General features: G+C 38.6%; 2 protein-coding genes across 2 annotated transcripts; one reads left to right on the top strand and one right to left on the bottom strand.

Annotated features, from left to right (window-relative positions):
* Nucleotides 1-6374: 6374 nt before the first annotated feature.
* LOC113331149 (protein NUCLEAR FUSION DEFECTIVE 4-like) lies at nt 6375-9733 on the top strand. Its single transcript, XM_026577900.1, has 2 exons — nt 6375-7063; nt 8534-9733. The coding sequence occupies exons 1-2, from the start codon at nt 6575-6577 to the stop codon at nt 9728-9730; spliced, it is 1686 nt and encodes a 561-aa protein (XP_026433685.1). The 5' UTR covers nt 6375-6574; the 3' UTR covers nt 9731-9733.
* A 4583-nt stretch (nt 9734-14316) lies between these two features.
* Nucleotides 14317-23085, bottom strand: LOC113331276 (putative F-box/LRR-repeat protein At5g41840). Its single transcript, XM_026578002.1, has 3 exons — nt 22309-23085; nt 14935-15084; nt 14317-14814 (listed from the first exon to the last, which is right to left on the bottom strand). Exons 1-3 carry the CDS (start codon nt 23083-23085, stop codon nt 14317-14319), a joined length of 1425 nt encoding a protein of 474 aa, XP_026433787.1.
* Nucleotides 23086-24636: the final 1551 nt, after the last annotated feature.

Here is a 24636-nt window from a genome sequence, read left to right as displayed (position 1 = left end):
CCATGACTAGCATCTTGATTATCGACAGCAATTACTTCTTCAGGAGAAATTTCTTTCTCATTCTGATTAACACCAGCAGATACTTCTTTAGAAGGAACCTCTTCTTCATCTTCCAGGAAATTATCCTCTGCACCGCTTTCGTAATCAGAATCACTATCAGCAAGACGAGGAACTTCATCATCATCTACTTCTAAAGGATCAATTGATGTAGGAGGAAGAGAGTTGGACAATAAAATGTCATTTACAAGGACTTCAGCCTCGAGATGAACTTGGCGAAGAAGTGCTCTTTGATGATTCCTATCTTGAATATCCTTAAAATAAGCAAGATAATCAAGTCTTCTTTCTGCTCGGTCGCGAGAACCAGTAAGGGTAGAGACGAGCAATGCATTTTCTTTGCGAATTTTAGCATATTTAGCCTCCAGATCAGATATAGAAGAATGAAGATTCTTCTTAGACTCTGCGAAAAATAGAATACAAAATTTTATTAAGATAAGGAATTCAGAGAGATATGACAAAGAAAAGATAATTAAGGAAGTCAAACTATTATGACTACCTTCCTTTTGCGAAATAAGGTGTTGAATCAAGGATAGACAACTATTCTCCCAATGGTCCATTGCGTCATCAAATTTATCTCCAACTAAACCTTTAAGTCGAGACTGAAGATTTTTCTCTTTAAAAATAAGAAAGGCATTCTTCTTCGCAAGAGAAGAATAAGATTCTTCTAATTTGGAATATTGTTCTTTAAGCTGATTTTCCTTCACACTTAAAGCTATTCTACCTTGAATGAGTGTATCTCTTTCAACGATAGATGATTCTGTTACTTCTTTAAGTTCATTTCTCAAAGAGCGAAGAGATTTCTCTTGGTCAGCACATACTTTTTGGAGAATACTAAGTTGTTGTGAAGATATCGCCATCTTGTTTAAATAAGTTCGCTTCTCTTGAGATAAGGTATTATTCTCATCTGATAAAGTTTCCATCCCTAAATTAGCTTTAGTTAAAGAATAAGAAAGACGAGATACTTCATTACTTAATAGATCTTGTCTTTGAACTAATTGGGTATTTTCATTGGTAAGATTATTTATCTGATCACGAGAATATGAATAGAGGTTATCTAATTGGTTATACTGATCCATCAATATTTTTTTATCAACACGGGCTTCTTCAACAGCAGATTCAAATTGATATCTCTTCATTATTCTTTTCTGATTTAATGCTTAACATGCGAAAGAGGGATTTAAAGGATAATTAAACATGGGAAGGATAAAACCATCTAAAAGGAAAATTAAATACATAGATAAGGAAATCATACCTATTAATTCATCATTCTTCTTGCGAAGATTGTCACGATCCAGCAAAACATTCTGAAGCTTCTGATTTTCAAGACGAAGAGCATTACATTCTTTTTCTAAAGCTGTCTGAGAAGCAGCTCTGCCAGAACCCAAATGCTTGCTCAGAATTTCGCAAACATTAGAATTGATGGGATCAATAGAAGACTTCTTTCCGTCATCCAGAATTTCAGATAAAACTTTGAAAGCAATATCTATCCCTTCCACGGTCTCTTTTGACAGAGGAAGAGACTTGGGTAGAGAACTGGTAGAGACAGAAGGTTGAGAAACATTCTCAATGGGAAGAGAATAGGTTTCATTCGCAGAAGGATCCACAAGGGGAATTTCAATCATAGAAAGGTCAACTGGAGAAATGAAATCAGAGGCAGCATTTTCGCGAGTTGGATATAAAGGTTTATCTTGCGAAGATGTCGCAGGAGATTTGGAAGAAATGAGCAGGTGGAAGGGAACAGAAGTTGAAACAATTTTAAGGTGGCGAGATTTCTTGTGAGGTTTATGAAGATCTTTATCACCCTGCGAATTACAATCCAGATAAGAAACAGAGGCAACAATATTGTTATTAGAAAAAGATAGTGTTTCTTACTACCTTCTCATTCTCAGACTTTCTTTTATGTGCGACAACCTTATGTTGTGATTTGGGATTGTTAGGGTTCTGAACTGTAAATTTAGTGTTAGAGCCGCTTTTGCTGAAATAACAAGAGTATGGGAATCACATAGACAACATCAAATAAGGCAATAAACAAGATCAATTTCAAATATATCAATTCAGCAAAACTCATAAAGAAGAAAAGAGAAGACTAACCTTGATGAATCCATGAAAAATAATAGCAGGGAGATTGTCTCGAAGAAAATTACGAACTATGAATATCTATTCTGAAGATGAAGAAGAACTTAAGAAGGTTGAAGAAGAAAGAAGAAAAGTTGCAATAATGGAGTTTGCAGGAGAACGATGAAGTTGCAGAGAAAATAAAAAGAAGAAAAAAGAGAGTGAGAAGGAATATATATATAGAGGGAATTTCTCCTCGAGAAAATCAACACGATTAATACGAAAATATATAAGCGGTTAAAAGGCAACGGTTACAAAAGACGTGTCGAGAAATAAACGGAAGAAAGAATACGTGTGATAAATGCAGAATATAAAGAAGAGAACAGCTGCGGCATTTCTCACATCATTCTCTACTTTGTAGAGAAGATATGAGAAGAGGCAAGATGTAGGATCAGAATCTCGCAACAATTATGTCTCAGCGAAATTATCAATGGTACAGCACAATAGCGTCGCAGAACAATTTCAGAAATGACGTCAGCAAGGATCATGAGAAAGATGTGATAGTCCTGCGAAAATAAGAGAGCTTGCGAAATTAACATTTGTAAGGTTGCGAGAATGTCGCAAACCATATCTGAAAATAAAGGACAGATTAGATGTCATCCACTATGTATTTCCTTATAAATAGTCATTCGAGTTGTAAAGGAGGGGGAGATCTTTTTTGAGTAAGAAACAAGCAAATAGGAGCAAGTTCAGAGCAGAGACCATTCTTAATTTCTTTATCTTTCTTGTAAGAACATCCAAAGATTTATCAATAAAATTAAGAGTGTAAACCTAAAAAATGAGTTGATCAACAATGAAATCATATGAGGGGTGTAGTGTAGGATTTCCTGCAACTACAATAGTATCGTTTTTTTTACCTAAGTATGCTTGGCGAATAACGTAATCTCCAGACTCATTGGTGTCTTCATTATTTAAATCTAAATATTTTCACATGTTTCGTTTTTGGATGCCACTTCTCATTCTCGTGCTTCCTGGAGTTGGACAAGTATACTCAAAGGCAAGGATGTTATCAAACATGGACTTAGGTGGGCTATCGGTAATTGAGAGCAAGTTAATATCTGTTGTGATGTGTGGTTTTCAGATAAATCTATGATGTATCCATTTGACAATACTACTTCTAGCTACCCTCATTTGAAGCTGACAACTCTTACTGATCCTCATACTCGTGTTTTGAACCTTTATCTGTTAGACAAAGGGGTTCCACTTGAGGTGTTTGATGATATTAAAGTTATTCCTTTGGATGAGTGTAGTCCCTCAACTGACTTTTGAGTTTGGTCTCATAGTGGGAATTATAATATTTCAAGTTAAAGCTTGCTACAACTGGTTACTTCACAAGCAATATGTCCCTTCTTCTATCAGACTGGTAAGTGGCAAGCTTTATGGAAACTAAAGTGCCCTGCCCATATTCAACACTTTTTGTGTTTATTGGCTCATGGTAGGACTTTGGTTAGAGATAAACTTAAAGCTCGTGGCATCAATATTTCAGGACTTCGTCTCCTCTACCACCAAAAAGAAGAAACTATTTCTCATCTTTTTGTTTCTTGCAGTCATGTTTCACCTGTTTGGCAAGTGTTTTTTTTATACTTATGGAGTCTAGCCTCTTTCATCTCATGTTTGTTTGGACTAGATACTTCACACTTTGCAACTTAATAGAGAACACAATGAAATTAGTTGGCATATGCTTATTCCATATATTCTCTGGAATATTTGGTGTCACAGAAATCGACTTGTGTTCTCTCATATTCCTTTCTGTTGGCAGATTGTGCTTAATTATTCTTATTCTCTGCTGGTGAATATTATAGTGCTAATAACTTGGTATCCTCTCCATGCCCTAAGTTTACTTTTTATATCTAGTGGAGGTCACCTGGACTAACTTTGTTAAGTTAAATACTAATGGGACTTCAAATGATGCAGGTACTTGAGGAGTTCTTAGAGACGCTGCCGGAGGTTTTTTTGCCGCTTTTGCAAGATTTACCTATCAAAACTCCAACAATGTTGCAGAATTGTTGGTTGTTCGTGATTGTATGAAACTGACTTTAAGTTTAGGTGTTAAGAAGTTAGTCATGGGAAGTGATTCGCAATATGCTGTGAATCCCTCATACATTTGTTGTTATTCAGAATGTTGTCTTTCAACATCAATACAGGGAAGAGAACCACGCAGATGATATTTTATTCAAAAAAACTGCATTTAATTTTTATCTCAGATACTTGGATAAGTATTCCTCTTCTTTTTTGTCTCATGTTTTTTGCAGTGATGATTTGGAAAGATCCTTCCCGGGATTATATAAGGTTTGAATAATTAACTTTAATATATGTTTCTTACTTAAAAACCTTAATGGCTTTTTCTCTTCATTTGCTTTATTTTTCCCTACGAACCTCGTTATTTTATCCATGTTTTCTGACCAAGGATGGTTTTTGGCCAAAGTGTTCTAAAACAATTCATTTGGTATACAACGGTTCTATACAAATCCTGAAAAAACAACAAAAAAAAAATGTCTCTCCGTTGATAGGGGCGGGTTTAGGCACCACGTGTTTGTGAGATGGTGGTTTTTTGATCGTTTTTTTCACTGTTCGTTTATCTTTTCTGTTTGGTATACGGGGACAAATTTTAGGGCTGCACATACTCCGGTACGGCCCGATTTTCTTATGGAACCGGTGTCTGTACCTGGTGTTGACCGGTACCTCCTTTTGAGGACCGGTACCTGTACATGTACCAGGTGTTGTACCGGTCCTCCGGTACCGGTCCGATACAAGTCCGGTACCGGGTTTTTACCTGCAAAATCATCATCACTGTAGGATGAGCAAAGCTCAACTGTACCACAATTACATCATGTACCCAACCTAGCATGCATCTAGCTCTGTTTATTCAATATTCATTGTAAATATCATCTCAACTCATACAATACAACACCTAGCAATGCACTACCATTGTTAATCTGTAACAATTCATACAATAGAATAAGAATTTACATCATAATCCATCTACACCACCAGCATCAGAACTTCAAGCAGAACCCGTTCACCATCAATCGATTTCAATCTAAGCATCAGATATATTCATTCTCAGATCATAAAACCCCACAAATCGCCCAAAACCAAATTGAGTTGTAGCCAAAACCAAATTGAGTTGTAGCCAAACCTATTCTCATACTCTATTTACAAAACCCATCTATTATTTCATTACAAAGATTTAATTACAAAATCTTGTTGTTTGATTTCAACAGAAAACCCAATTCGTAAAATCTTAAATCACACATGCAATTAGTTTCTTAAAAAAACAAAAGAAGAAGAAAAAGAAGTGAAGAAGAAGGTTTATCCTCTTTAATCTCTAACCACCACCAGATCTCCTTTCTTAATTACATAACCCCCTATCTCCAAATCCGACTCCAACCCAAGGTTCCAAATCTTGTAAAACACCAAATCAAATCTTCATATTCAATTTCTCCACCAAATCGAAAAAACCCTAAATCAATCTACAATCAAACCCTAACTCAAACTAACAAACCCTAAATCGAAATGATGGTGAAGAAGAAGAACAAACCAGAGATGGTGAAAAAAAAAAAGAACAACAAATCGAACTGATTCTTATCGTCTACTGTTGAATTACCTGATAGAGATGGTGAATCGATGATACCCTGAAGAACACAGAAGAGAAGAGGGTTGCCGCTGCTTTTTCAGAGAGAAAAAAAGAAGAAGAAAAATGAGAGTGAACTGATTCTTCTCTCGATAGTCGGTAGTCTATACCTAGTATGGACGACTACGATTAAAAACCTAGCTTGATCTTAACGGCTAATAATCACCGGTACATAGGGTCCGGTTCAAGTCCGGTCCTCCCCAAGAACCGGTGTCTGTACCGGTCTAGACCGGTTCTCAACTTCCAGTACCGGTATCTGTACCGGCTAGACCGGTTCCGATCCGGTGCCGGTCCGGTAATTCCGGTTCCACTCCGGTCCAGGTCCTCTCAACCGGTTCTTGTGCATCCCTAGGGACAATTGAAGTAGAGGCGTGCACAAATTGCCCTTTCCAACCGGTGAGAGGGCCTTACCCTTCCAGCTTTGAATTTCCCAAATCAAGCCGGATTGACTAAGTCAAGTAGGCTAGCGGTAATTAACATTTCTCAAGGGTAGGCCACAAATCATCCATTTGTAGCAATAATTTCAGAGCAGAAGTGGACATATACAACTTGAGCCACGTAATGAACATTTTGGACTTCCCATCTTATGATTCATCATCATTTCCTTAAAATTGCAGAAAATAGAAAGATTCGCCGTTTCCTCCTTTCCCATACTTCAAATTCAAATCTGCAAGCTCTACAGAAGAATAGAGAGTGGGGGCTCAAAATAATGAAGAATCAGTGATATAAAATTTGAATCTCATCAGAATCTGGAACGAAAAAAAAAAGATGGAGAATTCCTCCTGTAAATGGCTAGCAACAGTGGCAAGTATATGGATTCAGTGCAGTAGTGGTTCATCATATGCTTTTGGAATTTACTCACCAATTCTAAAAATCAGTCAAGATTATGATCAATCAACTCTTGATTCCATTGCCGTTTTCAAAGACATTGGTGCAAACGCAGGACTTACCTCTGGTCTGCTTTACACTGCTGTTACACTTCGTCCTCGTTCTTCTTCTTCTTCATCTTCTACTTCATGGGTTTCTAGATTTGGTGGACCATGGATTGTACTTGCTGCTGGTGCAATTCAATGTTTCATTGGGTATTTTTTTATGTGGCTTGCTGTTACTGGAATCATATCAAGACCACCAGTTCCAGTGATGTGTTTGTTTATGTTTCTTGCTGCTCATGCTCAGACTTTCTTCAATACTGCTAATGTTGTCACTGCTGTTCAGAATTTCCCTGATTATAGTGGAACAATTGTTGGTATCATGAAGGTCAGTAGTTGATTTTAACCCAACCCCATGTTTTTTCTTCATTTGGGTTTTGATTTATTGGGTTGAATTAGATGGTAATTGTCAATTGGCATTTGATAATTGATTGAATAATGTATGAAAAACCACAGTTTGAGGGGTTTTCAATTTTGGGTTTTGTTAATAAGGTTGTGCTTTAGATTGGTAAGTGCAAGATGGCTAATTTGTTGGTGGTGTTATCTTTCATTTGACTGCATATGGAATCCATGAATGGTAAGATCAGAGTAGACTTTATACTGTGAGTTCTCAACGAGAATCGGAAAAACCATTAAAAAATGCTTTGATACATGTAGGGAGACATGTTTAGTAGCAGAAACATAACATGGAATGTATGGTTTTGATAGTAAAATTGGTTTGGTTATAGATTAAGCAGTCTTGTAAACACGAAGAACCTACGTCCAATGTAATTGTAGGTTAGGGACTCAGGGTACTTATAATTTAGTTCTACCTAGTATGAATTCATTTTTCAGTCTATCTTGCACTGCTTATAGTGACTGTATTAGAGTCCAAAACATTCTTTTATGATGCCAATAAGTTGATTATTTCGTAACTAGATTTGTACTTGTATTTTTAACCAAATCTTCAGTCCTTCCAGTGTTGTGTAGGGGTGTTTGTTTTTCATTCTCTTGTATGTACTAGTAATTGATATGCTGAGACTGTATCCCAAAGGACCCAGACACATAACTAGTAATTGCTATGCTGAGATTGTATCCTATGGGATGCATAAATAGAAACCATCTCCAAAGTTCTTTAGTTGTATTGATTCAGCAATTTTAGGGGGGATAACTAGTTGATTAAGATCCATCTAGTGTTGTGTCTGAGTTTTTTGTTTCTCTTTCTCTTGTACTGGTAATTGATATGTTGAGATAGTACCCGAAAGAACCCGAACACAAAACTGGCTATTTTTATGCGTTGTTCCTTCCGTGGGATATGTAAATAAAAACCATCTCCAGATTTATTCATAAGGATTCAGCAATTTTTGGTGGATAACTAGTTCATTTTTGAAACTCAAGCGTTGAACTCCAGGTGCTTTACTCGTAGTGATTCAGCAATTTTAGGTGGATAACTAGTTCATTTTGAAACTAAGTGATACATCGAAACTTCCTCCATAGTGTAAATAGTAGAAAGTTATATCATGTCTTCATGGTCACATTCAAAATTACCTGAAGTGTTGTCCCATTCATATCTGTTAAATTTGTCAAAGGTTTATGAAGGGTGGGTAAGGTTGGTATGAGGGCATTCGCCATTCTGTGTGACCTTGATAATTGAGGTGGAATTTGAGAAGAATTTGAAAACTAGATGAACGCCTTTACTTAGGACTAGTATAAAGTACCAGAAGTTATGTTATGTTATATTAAGAAACAGGTTCAAGATTTAAGGTGCTCTCTGAGCATTTTAGTTTATGTGGTATCCTAAGCAATTTTTCTTTTCCAGGGTTTTCTTGGCTTGAGTGGAGCAATACTAATTCAAGTGTATCAAGCAATTTTTGTGGACAATCCGAGCTCTTTCCTGCTGATGCTTGCTCTGCTGCCAACCTTAGTTCCTCTCTCTCTCATGTTTCTGGTAAGAACTCACCGTACAAAGGCAAGTAATGAAAAGAAACACCTGAATGGTTTTTCACTCATTGCTCTGATCATTGCTGCCTACCTTATGGTCATAATTATCTTGGAAAATGTATCAACTTTGGAATTGCCTGTACGGATTGTTTCGTTCTCTATACTTCTAGTGGCACTTCTTTCTCCACTTAGCATTGCATTTATAGCTCGTTCCAGAGACCCTCCATATTTACCCCTGGAAGCGTCCAGATTACTGGAAGACCCACATCAGCTTAAAGCTGAAATTTTTTACAAGAGACTTGAACCTAGTACTGCTACTACAACGTATCACGAATCTGCTACAGAAACAACCCCATTAGCCATTGATAAGAGGACAACTCTTCGAGGAGACGACATGAATCTTTTGCAAGCAATGCAAAAGGCAGATTTCTGGTTGCTTTTCCTAGCCATGGCATGTGGAATGGGCTCAGGACTAGCCACGGTAAATAACATCAGTCAAATAGGAGGATCTTTGGGTTATACTAGTGTGGAAACAAGTACTTTAGTTTCTTTGTGGAGTATATGGAACTTCTTAGGTCGGTTTGGAGCTGGGTATATATCTGATTACTTTCTACACTGGAAAGGTTGGGCAAGGCCAATTTTCATGTCCATCACTCTCGCAACGATGAGTATTGGGCATGTAGTGATTGCTTCTGGCCTACCCGGAGCACTTTACGCTGGATCAATTTTGGTGGGTGTTTGTTATGGCTCTCAATGGTCATTAATGCCTACCATAACTTCCGAGATATTCGGTGTAGCTCACATGGGTACTATATTCAACACCATTGCTGTTGCGAGTCCAATTGGATCGTATATTTTGTCAGTAAGAGTAGTTGGGTACATTTACGACGCAGAAGCAGCAATAGATGATGATGGCACTGTGTGCAAGGGTGCTCATTGTTTTATGGTATCCTTTTTTATAATGGCAGTTGTTAGCATTCTAGGGTTTCTTATTGCATTGGCATTGTTCTTCAGGACAAGAAGGTTCTATAAGCAAGTTATATATGGAAGACTGCAACATTCTCTTCGACAATAACAGGAAGCAGTTGAGAAGGATGTAAAAAGTTATGAACCAATTGGAAGTTGGTTGAAGCAAATATTTCATTTATTTATGTGCATAATACTGTGAACTGCTTCATTTTGTATTATGTAATCTGAAGAAAATTTTCTCCTCTTTTAATGAAGAGAAGATTTAAGTTTTGGGAGGTTTATTAATTCATTCTAATCAAGTCCCATAAGGGTAGTTGCTGTGTCACATTATCTTACATGTGATACTGTGAATGCCCTATGAAGCAGCTTTATTGGCTAGATTTTCTTATGTTTTTGTTCTGGCAACTCAGCAAGTAGTAAAATACAAGACCCACTATATATATGGTTCAAGATATTGACATAATTCTGATCAGTGAATAAAACCTTGCAGACTGTCTGATCATACAGGAACCAATGGCTTTAAACTCTAAATGATAGTATTTTCTAAGGCTAAGTCCTATGGTCTTCTAATCTAGCAGCTAAGATTAGCAGTCCATGTCAGTTAGGACAACCTCCTAAATCCTAGGGGAGTGCTAATCTAGCAGCTAGATTAGCAGTCCACGTCAGCTGGGACCACTGCCCAGCGTTGTTTGGTTCAGCGCTTTAAATTTCAGCCGTCAGATCGAATTTTGTGATCCATGTGATTTTTTTGATTTTTGTGAGCGCGCTAAGGTCACTTTTTCAGCGCTGTTTGGTTCAGCGCTTTAAGTTTCAGCCGTCAGATCGAATTTTGTGATTTTTGTGAGCCATTCAACGCTAAGGTCACTTTTGCAGCGCCTGAATCGTTCAGCGTTTCAATCTCGCTGCTAGTTGAACTGCGAGCACATGGTAGGAGAGAGAACTAGTGTTAACTTTTAGACCACACTTTTTTTTTTGAATTGCAACACTTAACTGCCAATCTAGCAGCTCAATCTAGTCCATAGGACTTAGCCTAATAGGAGCTTTTAACCCAGTTAAAATGCAGATCAATTAGCAAGCAAAATAAAATGCAGAACAATGCAAAAAAAAATTTGAAGCATGAATATATTAAAAAGGAACTAAATAGAGATTAGATGGGGGAAAGTAATTCCCTTTGAGTCACTTAATAGAATTTGATTAAGAAAAGACGGAGTTGTTTGATCCCATATCGTTGTCGAATAGTTGCCTTCTTCACTTTTATTTGCTGCAAAGTTTGATATACCATCAGCTGCTTGGTTGCCTTCTCTATAATTGTGTTGAATGTGGCAGGAAGGTATGCGGCGCAGTCTTTGTTTGATTTCTGTAATCATTTGTGATATATACCAAGGAGCTTCCGCTGATGTTCTTATAAAGCGCATGAGATTCTTAGAGTCCGTTTCAATTATCACTCTTGGCGATTATCTTTCTAACGTTGTTCTAGTTACTACTACGCTTGCCCAAGTCTCTGCAGCCAGCGCAGTAGTTAAACCCAGAGGCTGTGCAAGTGCCATAATGGTTTGTGCATTCGAGTCCCTGCAAATGAATCCCTCTCCCGCCATACCCGGATGACCTCTAGCAGCTCCATCTGTGTTTATTTTTATCCAACCCGAATCTAGAATAGACCATCCAACTTGAATGATTGTAGTTGTTCTTGTCATGGTTGTTGCGATCATTGGATTTGGATCTCCAGGTAGCACCGGTAAGGAGATTTTTCTTTCCCATTCAAATTCTTGTTGTTGTGCTAGAGCTGTCCTTAGGATGTTTTCTTGGTGAGATTGGGATTGGTTGAAGACAAGTTCATTTCTGTTTGTCCATAGTGTCCAAAAAAGAAAACAGAAAGATGTGATGGTGGTTATATCGGTAGAAGCTTGTAGAAGATGTAATATGGTTGTTTGAGGGTTTACGGTGATTGGTTGGTTGTTATGTTGAAGATGGTTTGTCGGTATGCGGTTTAAGAGGTTGGTCCACGCCGCTATTGCCACAAGACATTGAATAAGCATGTGTGTCACCGTTTCTGGGTCGGAGTTGCATCTGGGGCACATGTTTGAATTGGTGAGGTTGATGTGGTGTAATAAAGAGAAGGTTGGTAAACCTTCGTTGATAGCTTTCCACAAGAAAAGCTGAATTTTTAGAGGACATGGTAAGGTCCATAGAAATTTGGTGGTTGGAGGGGGTTTATGGTTGTGCGGATATCTTGTTGGGTTAAACAGTTGTATCCAGAAGCAGTGGTATATTTTTCGGATTTCGAATGTGGCCAGATTATTTTATCTGGGATGTTGTCCAGGGGAAGGTGGTTATTGATAATATGTTGTATTGCATCGGGTGGAAGGTTGTGTAGCTGGTCATGTCTCCAATTGTGAGTAAGAGGGTCAATTATATCAGCTACAGTTTGGATAGGATAGCAATGGGTAGGATTAAGGTTAGGAAAATGAGGTGTCCAATTATCTTGGATTGGGGTGTCTAAACCATTTCCTATGCGATGAAATAACTTTTGTTTTACAAAAGGTATAAGGGACGCCATTTGCTTCCATTGTGGGATGGAAGTAGAAGGAAAAGTGATCGTACCTTGAAAAATTGGCTGATGTTGGAGGTACTTCTCTTTGTAGATACCGGTGCAGATGGAATGAGGCTGATCATGAGTGTTCCATAGTCTTTTCATGAGCAGATCCTTATTGTGATGGATACTCTTCCTGATACCTAGTCCTCCTTTTGCTATCGGTGTGTGGAGTTTATTCCATCCCATAGGGTGAAGTTTTCTAACATAAGAATCATGCCCCCATAAAAAAATTCAGGTAATCCGGTCGATTTGTTTGTGGACATGAGTGGGGAAAAGTTGTGTTTGCATAAGGTGGTTAGAGGTTGGAGTTAAGGAGGTTTTAATGAGAACTAACCTCCCGGCAGGTGTAAGACATTTTGTCATCCACCCTTGAGCTTTACGAGCTATCCTTTGAAGCAAAGGTTCGAAAATGTGGCGGGATGTTCTCCCGTGTTTGAATTGGACTCCAAGATAGATAGGAGGGGTTGAAGTGGTTGGCATGTTGTAAAATTGGTGTAGAATATTTATATCGTTTGGCAGTTATCTCGGATGGTGGATGATTGTTGATTTGGTTGTGTTGATTATTTGTCCTGCCGATGATCCATATGATTGAAGTAACTTTTTTAGGTGGATGTTATTCTCTTGGGAGGCTCTGTAGGTGATTAGGAGATCATATGCATACATAAGATGTAATATGGTGGTGTTTTTTGCGATATTCTGAGACCTCGAACCAGCTGTTTGGCTTCCAGTTTGGCAAGATTTGTTGATAGAATTTCAGCACATATAATGAAAATGTATGAGGATATGGGATCACCTCATCTTATGCCCCTCATCGGTATGATGAAACCATGAGGGGTTCCATTGATGTTGATGGAGTAGGTGACTGAGCTGATACATAACATGATATAGTCCACAAAAATTACCGGGAACCCTAATTTGGTAAAGGCTTTTTTAATAAAACCCCAATCAAGGCTATCATATGCCTTTTGGATATCTAATTTAAGAGCAATTTTGGGTTCTTTGGTGATGGTTGAGGTTTTAATGTAGTGGAATAGTTCTCCTGCAATTGCGATGTTATCATGAATTGAGTGTTGAGGGACGAAGGCGATCTGATATGAGCTTATCAGAAATGGGAGAAGGGGTCGAATGCGGTTGACTAGAATTTTTGATATGATATTGTAACAGACATTGTAGAGGCTGATAAGTCTGAATTGAGATGGTTTTGTTGGGTGGTCCACTTTTGGAATTAACGTAATATTTGTGTGGTTCATGAGGGGGTGGATATTTAGAGAATTAAAAAAACTTCGAACCATAGCTATTATTTGTGTGTGAGTGGTATCCCAGAAAACTTTGAAAAACTTACTTGTATAACCATCCGGCCCAGGAGCACTTTCTGAATTGATGGAGAATAGAGCTTTTGATTTCTTGTACTGTTACTTCTGCTGAGAGTGAATCGCATTGTGTGGATGTTAATCTTGGCGCTATTTCCTCAAATAGCTCTTCATCTATTATTGTGTTCGGAGTTGTGTATTGAGTGGTGAAATGGTCAGGATGATCTGAATTACTTGATCTTTATCAGAAACCCAGTTGTTTTGATGATCTTGTAATTGTTGAATGTTGTTGCGACTGCGGTGTATGGTAGCTTTGGTGTGGAAGAAGGTCGTATTATTATCTCCTAATTGGAGCCATTGTATTCTGGATCTTTGTTGCCAATATGTGGCATGACATTGGAGTAAGGTGAGGTGCTTATTTCTTAGCTCTTTTCTTGATTTAGCCAATAATCCTCGCCATTATGAGTGGCGCACTGGTGTTGTGCTCTCTGAATTTGCTTTGTTGATTTGAGGCCTTCCTTGCCATTCAGTGAGTCAAAACCAGAAATGAACACCAGTCAGACGCACACACACAAAAATGAAATCAAGCTGATTCTAAAACTTATTTTTATTTTAAATGACTAACAACCTACTCTGCATAGAATTTAAACACAACCTGCCGAGGCTTTCTTACCATTCAATGAGTCAAAACCAGGAATAGACACCAGTCAGATGCACACAAAAAAATAAAAAGCTGATTCTAAAACTTAGTTTTATTTTAAATGACAAACAACCTACTCTCGATAGAATTCAAACACAACCTGCTGAGGCTCTTGGAATTCTTGGCATCACTGCCATTACTTCTGTTTCACCTATGGCACCTGTAAAGCGGAGATCAGAGTCATAGTAATGAGTAGTCATCTTCTGCAGAGCTTTTGCGTTCTTCAATATCAGTACCACCCACTTCATCTCAGTTGGGTTCCCCGCAAATTGCTGAAAGCAAACTGATTGAAGGTGGGGCAATAAATTTTCGACATTCGGCATAGTGGCCACCCAACTATCATAACCGTAGTCATCGATGGCTTCAATCTCATCATCGCTGGCACACTCAGCAGCTTCGGAAACATCGACTTGGTCTTCACTGCCATGGTCGTTATCGCCCTCCATAGAGTCTGCAGCGTCTTCTTCACTGTCATCATCTGCCTCGCCCTCAGTAGAGTCTCTATCGTCTTCTTCACGGTCATCATCCCCATCGCCCTCAGTGTCTTCCTCACCCACATCATAGTATTCTATAAAGTCATCGATGTACTGAAATTGAAACATTAAAAAGATATTAAATGTTTAGTTACATTAGACAATCAATTAACGTACAAACTCAAGCACAAAACGTGAATTTTTTTAAGAATAATCATTAGTTCTAATACTTGCCTCAGCAAATACAAGCGACTCCAGACTAGGTGTTGCTTTGAGCAAATCTATTAGTCCTAGCTCACTGACCATGTGGTCAGTTATATTCAATATTTTGACATTATGAAATGCCAGTGAATTGCTTGACTGATCGCGTGCGGAGCAGATAGCCTATCGTTTATCACACGGCAATATATAACAAAAAATAAGTTAATTCAAATGAGACAGATTAAACCATACAAGTTGTGAACACCATTAATTTGGTAGCACAACCAATTGAAACACATGATAAAGTACTGTCTATAACAAGATATAGACTCAAATCATGAACGAAATTAAGTACAATGAAATGAAATAGAAATCAACACAAGCATATACGTGGTTCGACAACGGAGTGTCTACATCCACGGGTGAAAAAGAGTTAATGTGTTTATTAAGATTGTTGGGTTACATTGAAGGAGCTTCGTCAATTTCTCTGTGAGTAATCCATAGCAAGAATAGAAGAGAGAAATGAAATAGAAACAGAACCCTCCTCTCTCTTCTGACGACCAAGCCCCCTCCCTCTAGACCTAATCGTTTTGGTTTATAAAGGGAAAATATCTTCTGGAGAATTACTCTTCTATCCTTAGCTTAGGATTGAAGCTGTGTTGGGGTTGATATGGTGTGTGCTGCTGTAGTCTTGTGTCCAGCTGCAGCTTCTAATCATCCTCCATGTGTCCGTACAGATTATGGTATCTACAATTTGCCCCTTTTCTTGAGGGTCGATGATAAGCGATCCTTAAGAAAAATTCCTCTCACCATAATCGTTCATGCTTCGGTTGTTGTTTCCTTCTGCCGCTCCTTGTCGAAAGGTTCTGCATTCTTATCGTACTGGTACAAGCACTCTTCGTGGCTTGTTCTTTGTTGGTATTTGGCATTGACATTTTCGATACCCGGCTTGGTGCTTGTCCGTTGCATGCTTCAAGTTGAAAATTCTTTGTAAGGCCGGTTGAGCAGCAACAACCTATACATCGTAGCGTCGACAACTTTTACTTCACAACACCGTATTATTTGGGGTCACAGGACCTCGTAGGATTACTCAAATTTATCTGGCACAAAAATGTAAGTGGACGACATTTCGTATCAGTTTTTTGTATTATAATAAATAAGGTAAATTCATCTTATGAGCAGTAACAAATTTATTAAGTATTTGTATGGTTTGATCTTGCCCCTGCATTGTGGGGAATCGTAAATCCATTGTCGCTGAGGTAAGATGAGTGTTTGAACCTGTCACCCCGTTGGCCAATCTCGGGCCAGGAGATTACCGAACGGTTGGGGTTGAAAATCTCCCGGAGACGTGGTGTAAAACTGAATGTTTTGCAAACACCCGTTCCGCTGAGCTTCCAAAGGCATGTCATGTTGGGCATCTCTTTCTTATGGAAGCCTTCCCCCTGGTCATACACTCATAGACGCTTATGGGGGAGTCCGGAGAGATTGCGTGTGAACGCTTTACCCAGTATGAAGATATGAGACCGGTGGTGCTTGCCCCGGTTCTCCATTATATGCATTAGTATCCAAAAACGAATCCAATTTATGGAAATGTATGCATTATTCCGAATTGAAATGTATCAAATGCATATAACAATGTATGCTAATATAAACAAGATGCAAGGAGTCTGAATATTTGCAAACTCTTTAGTTGTGTGTATGCCCCCTTTTGGTTTCGGAAGGTGGTTCTTGAAGCTTGTGAAAGCAAAAGTATCTGCTCTAACGTAGGATGCTTAGGCTGTCGAATTTGAGCTGCCCCTTGAACTGTGCTTTTGAAATGATTGCCCCGACGAAGAATTTATTAACTTCTTCGTTGCTGTCACTTTTTCTCTATTGCAGTTGCCAAAAATCATGATTTGCTGGAGATCTGTAACAACCAGCACATGCTTCTGTGTGTATTGCCGTCGGGCATCTTTGAGTGAAAAAAGTTTCGAGGTTACAATAGAAGGCTTGTTTACTTGGTATCCACGTGAGATATTTAATCTCATATTTTATTACCCGCTCGTTTTAGGATCGGTCCAGGACAAGAAATTAATTTATTTCTTGTGCTTCAAGATACTCGTTAGTAATACCAACATTATGAATTTCAATTAGCAACTTGAAAACCGCCAAAAAAACCTCGAGATTGACCTTTGTTTATTGATTGGGTTAAAATTATTAAACCCCAAGGACACTTTAGGAGCTTGTAGGGAATCGTATTGTCATCATCATGCATCATCGGAATTTAACCGAAGCTATATTTTCGGAGTGGGGCCGACACCATATTGGCCAAGATTCTTATGCTTCTCAGTAGTTAACTAGTGCGGTGTCTGGAGAAATAATCGTCGTCTTCAGCAAGCATCATGTCTGCGCTACTTCTCATTTATTGTACAGACGCCTTCGTCTTCGAATCGTCGTTGCAAAGCTTTGCACTCTCCATTGGATTATGCATCGTTGATGTCTTTGGAGCATCCCCACCGGATTTTGGATCATCGTTGTGAATGCGAAAGAGATATCTTCCTATCTCTGTGGTAAGGGATATCTTCATTTACGAAGATCATATCTCTTTTTTAAGGGATATCTTCATTCATGAAGATATGAAGTTCAGGGAGATTGCTCCGTAAACATTGACCGTCCTGCTCGACCATCATATTCTGGATCATAGTTGTGAGCCTTTGGCTCATTGTTAGTCTTTGGATACTTGAAATAACGCAAAATGGGATGCTGAAAAGACCCTTATCATAAATCATGTGAAAATACGTCGTCACAACAACCGCCTTGTTGTCATTGCATGATATATTAGACTTGTCTTATATAGACAACGAGACAATGAGAGTTGTCTTATATATTAAACATATTGCAGATTCTCTAGCTCTCCTTGTCCGAGTGGCGTCATCGGAGTACAGTCCGTATGCATCATAGGGCAGAGCTGAGCGCCGGGCGAACTCTTCTCAAGTTTGCTTTCAGCATCGTTATTGGAATGAAGATCGAAGCTGGGAAGAAAACGTAGGTACACCATCGCTGGAGTGGGGGAACGCAGGTACATCAGACTCGTGCTTCGTCGTTGGAATTGGAATCTTTATGGCATCGTAATGGTGCCATCGATGGAATCCCATTTTGCGTATGAACGAGGTTCGTACTTTGCGTATGAACGGAAGTATAAGAATCATTCTTATAAAGAATGAAGCATCAGCTCTCACATCATCATACTAAGCATTGATGCTTAGTTTAAGGCAAGTCCATCGTACTGATACAAATCTTTCGCCATTCGCTTCGTAATTTGAAGGTTTTGTCATCAGCTTCGTATTTTGAAGCTTCGTCCTTAGCTTCGTGTTTTGAAGCTTCGTTAATTATGATGATGACGTATTTTGAAGTTTCGTGTTTTGAAGCTTCGTCCTTAGCTTCGTGTTTTGAAGCTTCGTGTTTTAAGGCTTCGTGTTTTAAGGCTTCGTGTTTTGAAGCTTCGTCCTTAGCTTCGTGTTTTAAGGCTTCGTGTTTTGAAGCTTCGTGTTTTGAAGCTTCGTCCTTAGCTTCGTGTTTTGAAGCTTCGTGTTTTAAGGCTTCGTGTTTTGAAGCTTCGTGTTTTGAAGCTTCGTACTTAGCTTCGTTAATTATGATGACGTGTTTTGAAGCTTCGTGTATTGAACCATAGTGTTCAGTATGAAGCAACGTCATCATATTTGCATATCGTTACCAGGTCCTTGTATTAGGTATGTAATCCCTGAAACTTTTGATACTTCCATAATTAGTGAATCAAGACACACTGTCGATATTGGACTTAAGATCATCTCTTTAGGATTCACATCATTGGCTTGCCTTCTTAAGATCAGCGTACTTAAGATCATCTCTTTAGCTTGCCTTCTTCGCTCCTTGAACTACGAGACAAATCATCTCTTTAGCTTGCCTTCTTCGCTCTTTGAACTACGAGACACTTTGTAGTCCGGGTTAACTTGGATTATTAACATCGAGCATCATATGACTTCGAACCTTGGCTCATCTTCTTCAGGCCTTGCATCTTTGTCTGCGGATTTTGAATCGACATTGCAGGATTATGACAATCAGTTATGAAACATTGGCGTCAGTCTTTGGTTCTTCAGTTCATGTGTATTCGGCTTCGGGTTTTGGCAAGCACTACAGGCATCGGACTTTGGCTGGTGCTCTGTGTCATTGGGGTGGAAGAAGAGTCATTGGGCTTGAGTTGTACGCTGGTAGACCTTGCATTATCGTCACTAGACTGCAGCAACCTCGTTTATTACGATCGTGCCAGTCATAGACCTCCTTGAAGTATGCTTCGTAATTAACTCTTGTAGAAAGTAGGTTAACTCATCGTCGTCTACATCAGACTTGGCATTTTCATGCCATCGTTGACGTCAGTCTTGGGTTAAACTGTGGCTTCTAGTTGTATTCCGACACATGCTTTTAACTAAGCTTGAGCCAAACTCTTTTAGTTGCCTCCACTGGTATTTTAGCTTAATTTATAGTCCCTTTTGAGCCGGAGCTGCATTATCTGGATATGGAGCCGAAGATATACCGTCGTGTTGATAGACCGAAGCTGCACCACTGGGGGTAGAATCGTTCTCGTCGACGTACCAAAGAAGGTTAGACCTGCAATAACTTATTGTAATCCCTTGAGTCGAACAATCCCTTTAGTATTAATACCCTGTGCAATCGTCCCTGTTGCACTTCGTAACTTGAAAATCATACTTTGGTTCACATGCGTCATCTTTGGACCAAAACTGAGCTTTGCATTTTTGCTTCCAGGTTATACGCCGTCGTCATGTCCGGGTTTGCATCAGCGGACTTTGGATATTGTAACAAGACTTTAGCTCTTCGTTTCCCAAGACCGTCGTCATCAGATCATGTATCTTCGTTGGTTTTGCATCGTCATTGACTTTCAAAATCCATCGACTTTTGATTGGCCTAAAGATCACTGCAAATTCTCTTGGTCCTCTCTTGCTTGGTTTTCTAGCTGGCCACTTCGAGGATTAGCATCCTAGCAAGACTTTGGATTGTCATGGGAAAACTTGGGTTCTTGGTTTTTGTTGCACTTTGGTCGTCGGACTTTTATTCATTGTCATCATGGTTTGGTTGTGGTGTGCTTGTTAATCCATAAAAACTGGATAAGAATGCATGAGGAATTCCGAAGCATTCATCGATAAGAATGCATGAAGTATGAGAAATTCCGCAGCAAGTATTCTTTGATAAGAATGCATGAGGAATTCCGAAGCATTCATCGGTAAGAATGCGTGAAGTATGAGAACGAAGAAGTATTAGAATACTTCATGTTCCCGGTCTCATGACCATTAGTGGTTGGAGCTGCATCATCGGAGTGGACTTTGAACTTCATCGTCCACTTAGGTGAACTCTGCCTTAGGAGGGTTCTGTTATCACTCAATCGTCGATATCAGTCTTGGCATCTTCATGCCTTCGTCGATATCAAACTTGGCGTCGACATTAGAGGTGGGTTAACTCATCGTCGTCGATGTCGGACTTGGCACCTTCATGCCAACGTCGATATCAGACTTGAGTTAACCGTGACTCTGGCTCATTGTCTGCCGTTGCATTGGAAGCCTACATTGTCATCATTTTGATAACGAAGCATGCTTCGTAATTATACCATCGTATGGCCGGTAGGCTAACTCATCGTCGCCGACATCAGACCTGGCATTTTCATGCCATTGTCGACATCAGACATGAGTTATACCATGACCCTGGTTCCTTGTCTTCCGCTGCATTGGACCACATACAGTCCTTGTGACGATGCATCTTATCATGTCGAGGGAGCCACAGCGGTGGTATACAGCCCTCCTCCAAGTGAGTCCTTTAACTAAATAAATTAAAGGAAAGACCAGTAGAAAACAAAATAGTAGAAATTAAGGTGAACCTAGAAATGATTTCAGAGTGTTTCAGTTGTTGGTTATTAGTGGAGTTCCAAACACAGAACTCATTAGAACATTTTGACAAATAGTAAAAAAGCTAGCTTAAAAGCAGGATGGTTCGAATCTTGTTTTAAAATGAAAACTAATCAAGAGGAGGTTACGATCCTCATAAACTGGTTAAGTTATTAGCCATGTAAAAACCCATTTGATGAAAATAAGGAAATTCAAAGATCACGAAGGGAAAAACCCATTTGAACCAACATTAGCTTGGACTGCAACTACAGGCCAGTTTTTATAGAATCAGCCCCAGGCAAAAACTGCGGGGAATATAAAGCTACCGACGGCAGGGTTAAAAATCAAAGAGAGGCTATGCTCGTTTCAAAACGAAAGCGACAAGAGTTTTTATAAAATGATAAGGCCAAACAATACTGGATTAGAAACCAACATCGCTATAAAAAACAAATCCAAAGATTGGGTAGCGATCAAATCTAAACATGAAGGTTTCATGAAAGGTTGGAGGTATACTAAAAAGTTGAATACAAGGCTGGTTTATCATTAGGAAACAAATCTGAAAAGTTTGTATAACATCTTAGCACCTCAAAAATCATTCAATACGCAGGAACAAAGCCATGCATCAAGAGCAAATATTAGGCCAAAGTTGTGTTTGGGCAAAAATGTACTGAAAAGATGAGGACCCCTTATAAAGACCCAGGAAAAAATACTCATCAAGATACTCGAAGAGTTAATAAAGGTCTGCACATATGATAATCTAAGTAAAATAGATTTTTGAAAAGAACCAAGTCCAGAAAAGAGATTCTTGAACCATTTCCATGAACAGTAAATTGAAAATTTGTAAAATTGAATACCGATTTTAGAGATAAAAACTTAAACAGTAACAGATCTGGAACAACAGGTAGGATAAATCCTTTACCCATTCCCTGTTTCTAGCGCCAAATTGTGAACACCATTAATTTGGTAGCACAACCAATTGAAACACATGATAAAGTACTGTCTATAACAAGATATAGACTCAAATCATGAACGAAATTAAGTGCAATGAAATGAAATAGAAATCAACACAAGCATATACGTGGTTCGACAACGGAGTGTCTACATCCACGGGTGAAAAAGAGTTAATGTGTTTATTAAGATTGTTGGGTTACATTGAAGGAGCTTCGTCAATTTCTCTGTGAGTAATCCATAGCAAGAATAGAAGAGAGAAATGAAATAGAAACAGAACCCTTCTCTCTCTTCTGACGACCAAGCCCCCTCCCTCTAGACCTAATCGTTTTGGTTTATAAAGGGAAAATATCTTCTGGAGAATTACTCTTCTATCCTTAGCTTAGGATTGAAGCTGTGTTGGGGTTGATATGGTGTGTGCTGCTGTAGTCTTGTGTCCAGCTGCAGCTTCTAATCATCCTCCATGTGTCCGTACAGATTATGGTATCTACACAAGTAGAAGAGAAACACTGAAACTAACTATTCTAAAGATAAATGCAAGCAAGAGTACCTGTAGGGTTTTATCATTAAGAGTTAGACGTTTTGCATGTTCGAGAGATTGAAGACACCTGCTTATTGCGACACCATCAGTTTCTTCGGAATCTTCTTCGAAGTCGAACTTGAGATCAGCTTGCACTAGTTCTAGAAGACTAGAACAGAGAAATTCTTTGGAAGCATAACCCGTGTAGGAGAAACTTACAAGGCTAGGTACATCGAATTTCAAAACACAGTTTCGTATACCATTTTGCTCGTTCCTCCCGGTATCAACAGTCAAAACTTTGAGTGTAGGAACTGAGATTGAAAAGAATTTCATACTCACCGTAAGGCCTTTCAAAATCAGTTCTTCAAGGACACGAAAATTTGAAAAGAGTTGCTCATTCCAGTTATCATCCCTAACCTCAAAGTTAAGAAGTTCAAGCCGCTTGAGTCTTGGAAAAGAGATATGCCTAGGAAGCTGGATACTAGGGAGAGTCTGTAGCCCCAGCGATATCAATGATTCACAAGTAAAAACAGATGGGGGAATTATCCTGGGGTTTTGTCTGCTCATGTATACACCAAGCTCCTTAAGGTGGTTACCACTTATGGCAGAGGAGATCCAAGATTGAACCTTAGATTCAAAGAAATGCCAAGACCGTTGGAGAAAGAACTTGTGTATGTTTGACGACTCATTACGACGTTCTAGTGTTCTATCCACAAAAGCCACGAAACTCTCGTCATCCTTCATGGACCTGCCACCCTTCTCACTGAGAAAATCCAAGGTAGAGACAGTAGTCCAAATGTAGTCCATTCTTTTTGATACAAAGGAGGTACGAGCAGCATTTTAATGTCAAGATATGAATGTATATGGTGGAGAATAGTGTCGGGTAAATTGCTGATCCTATCGGTTGCTGCCTCCCTCATATTCATATATGTCCCTAATATAATCATAGAAAGAAGAAAACGAAAATAAATTTTTAGCCTTGAATGAATGAAAGTGAAGGAAAAAATTGTCTAACTAATCTGTTTTTTTTTCCTTTTGTTTTGTTGTCTGATCTAAACCCTAATGTAAGATATGACAAGAACATTTGTTTAACACTACTCATAACAAGGTATGGTTTAGCTGATGGTTTCATTTGTTTGTTATTAATCAGAATCATCTCTAGGTTTTAGTTTAATATTTTGAAACACATATTATCATCAGGGTTTTGTCTACAACATTCTAACTTGATGAAAATGAAACAATCAAGGAGTAGAAAATACCTTAGTTCGAGCAGTAATACCACAGATTTGTGACTTCACAGAAAGACTTGTCGAGATTGTGCGGAATGAATTCGAAAAGAAAAAATGGCGTTCTGGGTTTTTTTATTTTTTGAACGAGATCTTCAATCATACTATTTTTACGGCACTTTCTCACGTCCCCGATGACTTATTCCCTTTATCTTGCTGGCTGTATTTATTTTTTGAAAATTTTATGGTTTTACTCAAGATTGCTAACAGGGATATCAATTTGCTTTAGGGACTACCAAAATACATATAAAACAAAATATTCATTGTCTTTGAGTGGTACACCCCCAAGAAAAATTGTCATGTCCTATTAACAGTTTTCATAAGTGTTTCTTCTCTTCTAAATTATTCTTGTAATTACGAAGATTATTTTTCAACTTTGTCTATATATGATTCTTAAGAGCAATTCCTATGGGAATGAACAAACTCATTTTTTTGTTGAGCCAGGTGGATGGCCAAACTGGCTTTTCCACTATGGTAAAGCACTCGGCGTTTGATAACCAAGCGCGTGAGCGCAAGACACACGCTATCGTTCGTAGGTAAATCGTCAGCATTGGAAGGACAATCGCTGGAGCTCAAAGAGCTTTAGCGCGGCGTTTGAGCGTAGGACACTGGCGTTTGTAGCAAAAACGCCAACGGGTAGTTTTTTTAAAATTCACTTTTTACCTCTATAAATTACCATCAATTCACTCACACCAAAATTCACTTTTCTTGAATTTTCTCTTCTAAAATCTTTTTCAATTGCTGAAAAGGCGATCACACTTTTTGGAATGCAAAACTTGAAGCTGTTGTTTCTAAGATATGTGTGAGTTTTAAAAAGATTGAAAATTATAAGAGGGAAGTGCAAGTTTTTGAAGTTGCTCCAAGAGAATGTTCCGCTAAAAGGCAAAGAAGAGCTCCAGTTTTGAAAGTTAATAACAAAAAATTCAAAAACAAAGGTGAAATTGTCAAAGAGCGCGTTGAATGGAAGATACGTCAAATGAAGATAAACAGTAGGCCAAAACTTTTACTTGATTTTTATTGAAGTTGTTTAGTACGTTTTATTGTTGCCTAAGTTTATATCTTGTAAAAGAAT

This window comes from Papaver somniferum, unplaced genomic scaffold (assembly GCF_003573695.1).
Source record: "Papaver somniferum cultivar HN1 unplaced genomic scaffold, ASM357369v1 unplaced-scaffold_125, whole genome shotgun sequence".
Taxonomy (NCBI): Eukaryota; Viridiplantae; Streptophyta; class Magnoliopsida; order Ranunculales; family Papaveraceae; genus Papaver; species Papaver somniferum.
The sequence above is the reverse complement of the archived record's forward strand: the minus strand, read 5'-3'. Positions and strand labels throughout refer to the sequence as shown.

Coding starts and splice junctions, on each gene's coding strand:
- LOC113331149 (XM_026577900.1), top strand. CDS start 6,575: ATGGAGAATTCCTCCTGTAAATGGCTAGCAACAGTGGCAAGTATATGG. Junction 7,064..8,533: donor CAATTGTTGGTATCATGAAG/GTCAGTAGTTGA, acceptor TTTCTTTTCCAG/GGTTTTCTTGGCTTGAGTGG.
- LOC113331276 (XM_026578002.1), bottom strand. CDS start 23,085: ATGGACTACATTTGGACTACTGTCTCTACCTTGGATTTTCTCAGTGAG. Junction 15,085..22,308: donor TTAATGATAAAACCCTACAG/GTACTCTTGCTT, acceptor GATAAACGATAG/GCTATCTGCTCCGCACGCGA. Junction 14,815..14,934: donor AGTCGCTTGTATTTGCTGAG/GCAAGTATTAGA, acceptor TTTCAATTTCAG/TACATCGATGACTTTATAGA.